Source organism: Heterodontus francisci, unplaced genomic scaffold (genome assembly GCF_036365525.1).
Source record: "Heterodontus francisci isolate sHetFra1 unplaced genomic scaffold, sHetFra1.hap1 HAP1_SCAFFOLD_1191, whole genome shotgun sequence".
NCBI lineage: Eukaryota > Metazoa > Chordata > Chondrichthyes > Heterodontiformes > Heterodontidae > Heterodontus > Heterodontus francisci.
Window position 1 is genome coordinate 1 of NW_027140218.1, and position 10,000 is coordinate 10,000.

The window sequence follows — 10,000 nt, forward strand, 5'->3', positions numbered from 1 at the left end:
TGGCGGACATTATCTTGCGAGGGATGCTGGCCAGAACCGGACTCAGTAACTCCCGAAACGGTCTAACCGGTGGGGGGGGGCTCTGTACGTCTTGCCGTAGCGATTGACCTCAACCTGTGACTAATCTAGGCTCCGGGGAACTCCTCGCTTGACTCAGGAAGCAGCTTCGAGTCTCAGATTGACAGCTTGAACTCCATGTTGAACGAGATGCGGAACAACGACCCCTACAAGGCGAAGATCTGCGCCCGCCGCCCCGGGGTGAGTCCCTGCCGCCGATTCGGACCTCCGGGCATTCGTTCAACCCGCGCGTGCCAACGCCTGTCAGCAAGCTGTGCCATTTACAAAGCGCCTTTAACTTCGGGTGGGTCGCAGGTTTGAAAATCAGACAGAGATGTAACCCCCCCCCCCACCGAGACACGTCAGGAGGGATTAGGGACAGGCGACCGACAGCTCGGTCAAAGAGGGAGGTGTCATGGCACGTCTTAGAAGAGAGAGAGAGACAGAGAGAGGGTTTCTCGGGGGCTGGAGGAGGTTTACAGAGATAGGGAGGGTTGTAGGGGACTGGAGGAGGTTACGGAGATAGGGAGGGTTGTAAGGGACTGGGAGGAGGTTACAGAGATAGGGAGGGTTGTAGGGGACTGGAGGAGGTTACAGAGATAGGGAGGGTTGTAGGGGACTGGAGGAGGTTACAGAGATAGGGAGGGTTGTAGGGGACTGGAGGAGGTTACGGAGATAGGGAGGGTTTGTTGAGGGCTGGAGGAGGTTACAGAGATAGGGAGGGTTGTAGGGGACTGGAGGAGGTTACAGAGATAGGGAGGGTTGTAGGGGACTGGAGGAGGTTACAGAGATAGTGAGGGTTGTAGGGGACTGGAGGAGGTTACAGAGATAGGGAGGGTTGTAGGGGACTGGAGGAGGTTACAGAGATAGGGAGGGTTGTAGGGGACTGGAGGAGGTTACGGAGATAGGGGAGGGTTGTAGGGGGCTGGAGGAGGTTACAGAGATAGGGAGGGTTGTAGGGGACTGGAGGAGTTACGGAGATAGGGAGGGTTGTAAGGACTGGAGGAGGTTACAGAGATAGGGAGGGTTGTAGGGGACTGGAGGAGGTTACAGAGATAGGGAGGGTTGTAGGGGACTGGAGGAGGTTACAGAGATAGGGAGGGTTGTAGGGGGACTGGAGGAGGTTACGGAGATAGGGAGGGTTGTTGAGGCTGGAGGAGGTTACAGAGATAGGGAGGGTTGTAGGGGACTGGAGGAGGTTACAGAGATAGGGAGGGTTGTAGGGGACTGGAGGAGGTTACAGAGATAGTGAGGGTTGTAGGGACTGGAGGAGGTTACAGAGATAGGGAGGGTTGTAGGGGACTGGAGGAGGTTACGGAGATAGGGAGGGTTGTAGGGGGCTGGAGGAGGTTACAGAGATAGGGAGGGTTGTAGGGGACTGGAGGAGGTTACGGAGATAGGGAGGGTTGTAAGGGACTGGAGGAGGTTACAGAGATAGGGAGGGTTGTAGGGGACTGGAGGAGGTTACAGAGATAGGGAGGGTTGTAGGGACTGGAGGAGGTTACAGAGATAGGGAGGGTTGTAGGGGACTGGAGGAGGTTACGGAGATAGGGAGGGTTGTAGGGGGCTGGAGGAGGTTACAGAGATAGGGAGGGTTGTAGGGGACTGGAGGAGGTTACGGAGATAGGGAGGGTTTGTAAGGGACTGGAGGAGGTTACAGAGATAGGGAGGGTTGTAGGGGACTGGAGGAGGTTACAGAGATAGGGAGGGTGTAGGGGACTGGAGGAGGTTACAGAGATAGGGAGGTTGTAGGGGACTGGAGGAGGTTACGGAGATAGGGAGGGTTGTTGAGGGCTGGAGGAGGTTACAGAGATAGGGAGGGTTGTAGGGACTGGAGGAGGTTACAGAGATAGTGAGGGTTGTAGGGGACTGAGGAGGTTACAGAGATAGGGAGGGTTGTAGGGGACTGGAGGAGGTTACAGAGATAGGGAGGGTTGTAGGGGACTGGAGGAGGTTACGGAGATAGGGAGGGTTGTAGGGGGCTGGAGGAGGTTACAGAGATAGGGAGGGTTGTAGGGGACTGGAGGAGGTTACGGAGATAGGGGAGGGTTGTAGGGGACTGGAGGAGGTTACGGAGATAGGGAGGGTTGTTGAGGGCTGGAGGAGGTTACAGAGATAGGGAGGGTTGTAGGGGACTGGAGGAGGTTACAGAGATAGGGAGGGTTGTAGGGGACTGGAGGAGGTTACGGAGATAGGGAGGGTTGTTGAGGGCTGGAGGAGGTTACAGAGATAGGGAGGTTGTAGGGGACTGGAGGAGGTTACAGAGATAGGGAGGGTTGTAGGGGACTGAGGAGGTTACAGAGATAGTGAGGGTTGTAGGGGACTGGAGGAGGTTACGGAGATAGGGAGGGTTGTTGAGGGCTGGAGGAGGTTACAGAGATAGGGAGGGTTGTAGGGGACTGGAGGAGGTTACAGAGATAGGGAGGGTTGTAGGGGACTGGAGGAGGTTACAGAGATAGTGAGGGTTGTAGGGGACTGGAGGAGGTTACAGAGATAGGGAGGGTTGTAGGGGCTGGAGGAGGTTACAGAGATAGGGAGGGTTGTAGGGCTGGAGAGGTTACAGAGATAGGGAGGTTGTAGGGGACCGGAAGCTTTGTTTGTCTCTCTGGGATCTCACGGTGTCCTAGCAGACGCTCGCTGGCCTGGATTTGACCCCCGACCTCAGGGCCCTTGGGTGATTGCAGCTCTGGGAATCGGAGTGCGAGAGAGAGAGAGCGAAAGAGAGAGGGAGAGGGAGAGAGAGACGGAGCATCTTGACAGGTGCGTGTGGGCGATGAGTGAGAGAGGGAGTGAGAGAGGTCGTGGAGAGGTTACAAGGGGCTTGACGCGGCCCGCGTCGTCACACAGGCAGCCTAAACCTGACCACTTCTCCTCTGTTGCAGGTCAACAGGAATGTCGGGGTATCGGTGCGACAGGGCCCAGCGCCGGACACACCCCCGGGAGCCCCGGCCTTCCTCCAGGTTCGGGCCCAGAGTGGCAGGCTTCTCGCCTGTGAAGGCCCCCAAGCCTCAGGCGGTGGGCCCGAAACCCAGCCCGGGCCTCCCCCGGCCCCCTGGGCCGGCCCCGCCAAGCAGAGGCTCCCGGCAGTGGGGCTGCGTCGCCGGGGGGCGTCTTGCCGCTGCCCGATCCGGTGCGGGGCCGCCCGCCCCGAGCCCGCCAGCCCCTACCCAGGATCGGGCAGCACCGCCGGCGGGACGAAGAGGTCCCGGGAACAAGAGGCACCAACACTCGGAAAGTCCCGCAGAGCAGCCGAAGTCAACACGGAACCGTGCGAACAGCAGGAGGAGCCCAGGGTACAGGAGCAGCGAGACAGGGAACCAGTGAGTTGATCAACACGTCCCTGCACACGCCCTGGGGTTAGATACAGAGTAAAGCTCCCTCTACACTGTCCCCATCAAACACTCCCCAGGACAGGTACAGTACGGGGGGTTAGATACAGAGTAAAGCTCCCTCTACACTGTCCCCATCAAACACTCCCCAGGACAGGTACAGTACGGGGTTAGATACAGAGTAAAAGCTCCCTCTACACTGTCCCCCATCAAACACTCCCCAGGACAGGTACAGTACAGGGGTTAGATACAGAGTAAAACTCCCTCTGCACTGTCCCCCATCAAACACTCCCCAGGACAGGTACAGTACAGGGGTTAGATACAGAGTAAAACTCCCTCTGCACTGTCCCCCATCAAACACTCCCCAGGACAGGTACAGTACGGGGGGTTAGATACAGAGTAAAGCTCCCTCTACATTGTCCCCCATCAAACACTCCCCAGGACAGGTACAGTATGGGGGTTAGATACAGAGTAAAACTCCCTCTGCACTGTTCCCCATCAACACTCCCCAGGACAGGTACAGTACGGGGGGTTAGATACAGAGTAAAGCTCCCTCTACACTGTCCCCCATCAAACACTCCCCAGGACAGGTACAGTATGGGGGTTAGATACAGAGTAAAACTCCCTCTGCACTGTTCCCCATCAAACACTCCCCAGGACAGGTACAGTATGGGGGTTAGATACAGAGTAAAACTCCCTCTGCACTGTTCCCATCAAACACTCCCAGGACAGGTACAGTACGGGGGGTTAGATACAGAGTAAAGCTCCTTCTACACTGTCCCCATCAAACACTCCCCAGGACAGGTACAGCAGGGGGTTAGATACAGAGTAAAGCTCCTTCTACACTGTCCCCCATCAAACACTCCCCAGGACAGGTACAGTATGGGGGGGGGTTAGATACAGAGTAAAGCTCCTCTACACTGTCCCCCATCAAACACTCCCAGGGCAGGTACAGTACGGGGGGGTGGTTAGATACAGAGTAAAGCTCCCTTCTACACTGTCCCCCATCAAACACTCCCCAGGACAGGGACAGCACGGGGGTTAGATACAGAGTAAAGCTCCCTCTACACTGTCCCCCATCAAACACACCCAGGGCAGGTACAGTACGGGGGGTTAGATACAGAGTAAAGCTCCCTCTACACTGTCCCCATCACAAACACTCCCCAGGACAGGTACAGAATGAGATGGGTTCTTGTGATTGATGACAAAGCTTGATTACCTCACACTATGTTCTTTGTTACAGGGTTTTCTCTCCTCAAAGGGAGCTGATCATGCTGCCCCCTTTACCTACAAGGATGTGGAGGAGTTGGAAAATTTAACCAAACAGTTTATGCAGGAAATGGACAAAACCCCAAAATCTCAACAGGGCGGACAGGTGAACATCGAGAGTGTGTGGGTGGAATCGGGTCAAAGAGAAGCAGAGAGAGAGAGAGAGAGGGGGAGAGAGAGGGATGTGAGTGACACAGAGGGAGACACCGACAATGAGAGGTGAGAGAGAGATGGGGTGGGGGAAGATGGAGAGTGAGGGAGAGCGACAGCGAAAGAGACTGAGAACGAGAGACACAGACATTGACAGGGTGGGGCGGGGGGGGGGGTTGGGAGACAGTGAGAGAGAGAGATAGACACTCAGAGATAGAGAGACTGACCTAGAGTGTGTGGGTGAGATAGGGACAGAGAGAGAGAGAGAGATTGGGAGAGAGAGAGAGACACTCAGAGATAGAGAGACTGACCTGGAGTGTGTGGGTGAGACAGGGACAGAGAGAGAGATAGAGAGGGGGAGAGAGAGAGAGACACTCAGAGATAGAGAGACTGACCTAGAGTGTGTGGGTGAGACAGGGACAGATAGAAAGAGAGATTGGGAGAGAGAGAGAGACACTGAGATAGAGAGACAGACCGAGAGTGTGTGGGTGAGACAGGGACAGAGAGAGAGAGATAGAGAGGGGAGAGAGAGAGAGACACTCAGAGATAGAGAGACTGACCTAGAGTGTGTGTGTGAGACAGGGACAGAGAGAGAGAGATAGAGAGGGGGAGAGAGAGAGAGACACTCAGAGATAGAGAGACTGACCTAGAGTGTGTGGGTGAGACAGGGACAGAGAGAGAGATAGAGAGGGGGAGAGAGAGAGAGACTCTCAGAGATAGAGAGACTGACCTAGAGTGTGTGGGTGAGACAGGGACAGAGAGAGAGATAGAGAGGGGGGAGAGAGAGAGAGACTCTCAGAGATAGAGAGACTGACCTAGAGTGTGTGGGTGAGATAGGGACAGAGAGAGAGAGAGAGATTGGGAGAGAGAGAGAGACACTCAGAGATAGAGAGACTGACCTGGAGTGTGTGGGTGAGACAGGGACAGATAGAAAGAGAGATTGGAGAGAGAGAGAGACACTGAGATAGAGAGACAGACTAGAGTGTGTGGGTGAGACAGGGACAGAGAGAGAGAGATAGAGAGGGGGAGAGAGAGAGAGACTCTCAGAGATAGAGAGACTGACCTAGAGTGTGTGGGTGAGACAGGACAGAGAGAGAGAGATAGAGAGGGGGAGAGAGAGAGAGACACTCAGAGATAGAGAGACTGACCTAGAGTGTGTGGGTGAGACAGGGACAGAGAGAGAGATAGAGAGGGGGAGAGAGAGAGAGACACTCAGAGATAGAGAGACTGACCTAGAGTGTGTGGGTGAGACAGGGACAGAGAGAGAGATAGAGAGGGGGAGAGAGAGAGAGACACTCAGAGATAGAGAGACTGACCTAGAGTGTGTGGGTGAGACAGGGACAGAGAGAGAGAGATAGAGAGGGGAGAGAGAGAGAGACTCTCAGAGATAGAGAGACTGACCTAGAGTGTGTGGGTGAGACAGGGACAGAGAGAGAGAGATAGAGAGGGGGAGAGAGAGAGAGACACTCAGAGATAGAGAGACTGACCTAGAGTGTGTGGGTGAGACAGGGACAGAGAGAGAGATAGAGAGGGGGAGAGAGAGAGAGACTCAGAGATAGAGAGACTGACCTAGAGTGTGTGGGTGAGACAGGGACAGAGAGAGAGATAGAGAGGGGGAGAGAGAGAGAGACTCTCAGAGATAGAGAGACTGACCTAGAGTGTGTGGGTGAGATAGGGACAGAGAGAGAGAGAGAGATTGGGAGAGAGAGAGAGACACTCAGAGATAGAGAGACTGACCTGGAGTGTGTGGGTGAGACAGGGACAGATAGAAAGAGAGATTGGAGAGAGAGAGAGACACTGAGATAGAGAGACAGACCTAGAGTGTGTGGGTGAGACAGGGACAGAGAGAGAGAGATAGAGAGGGGAGAGAGAGAGAGACTCTCAGAGATAGAGAGACTGACCTAGAGTGTGTGGGTGAGACAGGGACAGAGAGAGAGAGATAGAGAGGGGGAGAGAGAGAGAGACACTCAGAGATAGAGAGACTGACCTAGAGTGTGTGGGTGAGACAGGGACAGAGAGAGAGATAGAGAGGGGGAGAGAGAGAGAGACACTCAGAGATAGAGAGACTGACCTAGAGTGTGTGGTGAGACAGGGACAGAGAGAGAGATAGAGAGGGGGAGAGAGAGAGAGACACTCAGAGATAGAGAGACTGACCTAGAGTGTGTGGGTGAGACAGGGACAGAGAGAGAGAGATAGAGAGGGGGATGAGAGAGAGAGACACCTCAGAGATAGAGAGACTGACTAGAGTGTGTGGGTGAGACAGGGACAGAGAGAGAGAGATAGAGAGGGGGAGAGAGAGAGAACACACTCAGAGATAGAGAGACTGACCTAGAGTGTGTGGGTGAGACAGGGACAGAGAGAGAGATAGAGAGTGGGGAGAGAGAGAGAGACACTCAGAGATAGAGAGACTGACCTAGAGTGTGTGTGGTGAGACAGGGACAGAGAGAGAGATAGAGAGGGGGAGAGAGAGAGAGACACTCAGAGATAGAGAGACTGACCTAGAGTGTGTGGGTGAGACAGGGACAGAGAGAGAGAGATAGAGAGGGGGAGAGAGAGAGAGACACTCAGAGATAGAGAGACTGACCTAGAGTGTGTGGGTGAGACAGGGACAGAGAGAGAGAGATAGAGAGGGGGAGAGAGAGAGAGACACTCAGAGATAGAGAGACTGACCTAGAGTGTGTGGTGAGACAGGGACAGAGAGAGAGAGATAGAGAGGGGGAGAGAGAGAGAGACACTCAGAGATAGAGAGACTGACCTAGAGTGTGTGGGTGAGACAGGACAGAGAGAGAGATAGAAGATTGGGAGAGAGAGAGAGACACTCAGAGATAGAGAGACTGACCTAGAGTGTGTGGGTGAGACAGGGACAGAGAGAGAGATAGAGAGGGGGAGAGAGAGATATAGTGACAGAGAGAGTGCAGGACGGGAGAGACACTGGGAATGAGAGAGGGAGAGAGAGAAAGAGACTGAGAACGAGAGACACAGGCATAGACAGAGGGCGAGAGAGAGTGAAGGACAGAAGGAGATAGCGAGACAAAGAGAGAGATGAGTGGGAGAGAGAGACAACGATGGAGACAGAGAGAGGAGGTGAGTGAGACTGGGTGGGCTCGGAGGAAGTCTGCCCTTTCTGGAATGTCAGTGTGCTGGGACAGCCGGGGGTCGGGCGGGGGGGTGGGGGGGGGTGCGTGTAGAGGGTGGAGGTGCGGACGGGCGAGTCCGATATGGAGCGACAGAGTTAACCCTTTGCCGTTTGTCACTGCAGAGATTTGTGCCCGGTGCCGGAAGGATTTGTCACGGACTGAAGCTGCGGTGAAGGCGATGGGAAGATGTTCCACATCACCTGCTTCTCTGCAGCAGTTGCCACCAGGAGCTGAAGGGCCAGCAGTTCTATGAGGTGACGGAGAGCCGTTGTGTGAGGGCTGTCACAGTGTGAGTCACTCGTTGGAGAGAGGGCGGTGGGTGGGTGGGTCTTCCCCCCCGCAACATCCTTCGAAACACAGCCCCTCATTTCAACACCTTTCTCTAACACATCTCTCCTTCATCACAGAGCACCCTAGAAAAGTGTGACGTTTGTCAGCAGCCGATCACAGAGCGGATGCTGAAAGCTACTGGCAGGAACTATCACCCAAGTGTTTCACCTGCACCGAGTGCAGCAAGGGTCTGGAGGGTCAGCCTTTCATTGTGGACCAGGAGAGTAAGGTGTACTGTGTAGCAGATTATCATCGTGAGTGAGGGAGGGAGACGGGCAATACTGAGGGAGTGCTGCACTGTCGGAGGGTCATTACTGAGGGAGTGCAGCACTGTCGGAGGGTCAGTACTGAGGGAGTGCCGCACTGTCGGAGGGTCAGTACAGAGGGAGTGCCGCGCTGTCGGAGGGTCATTACTGAGGAGTGCCGCGCTGTCAGAGGGTCATTACTGAGGGAGTGCCGCACTGTCGGAGGGTCAGTACTGAGGGAGTGCCGCAACTGTCAGAGGGTCAGTACTGAGGGAGTGCCGCGCTGTCGGAGGGTCAGTACTGAGGGAGTGCCGCACTGTCGGAGGGTCAGTACAGAGGGAGTGCCGCGCTGTCGGAGGGTCATTACTGAGGGAGTGCCGCGCTGTCAGAGGGTCATTACTGAGGGAGTGCCGCACTGTCGGAGGGTCAGTACTGAGGAGTGCCGCACTGTCAGAGGGTCAGTACTGAGGGAGTGCCGCGCTGTCGGAGGGTCAGTACTGAGGGAGTGCCGCACTGTCGGAGGTCAGTACTGAGGGAGTGCCGCACTGTCAGAGGGTCAGTACTGAGGGAGTGCCGCGCCTGTCGGAGGGTCAGTACTGAGAGAGTGCTGCACTGTCGGAGGGTCAGTACTGAGGGAGCGCCGCACTGTCGGAGGGTCAGTACTGAGGGAGCGCCGCACTGTCGGAGGGGTCAGTACTGAGGGAGTGCCGCACTGTCGGAGCGTCATTACTGAGGGAGTGCCGCGCTGTCAGAGGGTCAGTACTGAGGGAGTGCCGCACTGTCGGAGGGTTAGTACTGAGGGAGTGCCATACTGTCGGAGGGTCAGTACTGAGGGAGTGCCGCACTGTCAGAGGGTCAGTACTGAGGGAGTGCAGCACTGTCGGAGGGTCAGTACTGAGGGAGTGCCGCACTGTCGGAGGGTCATTACTGAGGAGCGCCGCACTGTCAGAGGGTCAGTACTGAGGGAGTGCCGCACTGTCGGAGGGTCAGTACTGAGGGAGTGCTGCACTGTCGGAGGGGTCAGTACTGAGGGAGTGCTGCACTGTCGGAGGGTCAGTACTGAGGGGAGCGCCGCGCTGTCGGAGGGTCAGTACTGAGGGAGTGCCGCACTGTCGGAGGGTCATTACTGAGGGAGTGCCGCACTGTCGGAGGGTCAGTACTGAGGGAGTCGCCGCGCTGTCGGAGGGTCAGTACTGAGGGAGTGCCGCACTGTCGGGGGGTCAGTACTGAGGGAGTGCTGGACTTGCGGAGGGTCATTACTGAGGAGTCGCCGCGCTGTCGAGGGTCATTACTGATCAGGCTGTCAGAGGGGTCAGACTGTCCTGATGGTCAGTACCGAGGAGTGTGCACTGTTGGAGGGCTTACTGAGGGAGCGCCGCACTGTCGGGGGTCATTACTGAGGGAGTGCTAGCACTGTCAGAGGGTCAGTACTGAGGGAGTGCAGCCTGTCAGAGGGTCAGTACTGAGGGAGTGCTGGACTTGC

The 10,000-nt window shown here is 55.9% G+C and overlaps 1 protein-coding gene across 1 annotated transcript; it reads left to right on the top strand.

The window, feature by feature from the left end:
* Window positions 1-129: 129 nt before the first annotated feature.
* LOC137359114 (zyxin-like) lies at window positions 130-8,526 on the top strand (the record flags this gene model as incomplete). Its single annotated transcript, XM_068025195.1, has 5 exons — window positions 130-361; window positions 2,905-3,377; window positions 4,630-4,761; window positions 8,065-8,231; window positions 8,350-8,526. Coding segments are annotated over 4 exons (888 nt in total), but the record flags the coding sequence as incomplete, so codon positions are not given.
* Between the last annotated feature and the right edge of the window lie 1,474 nt (window positions 8,527-10,000).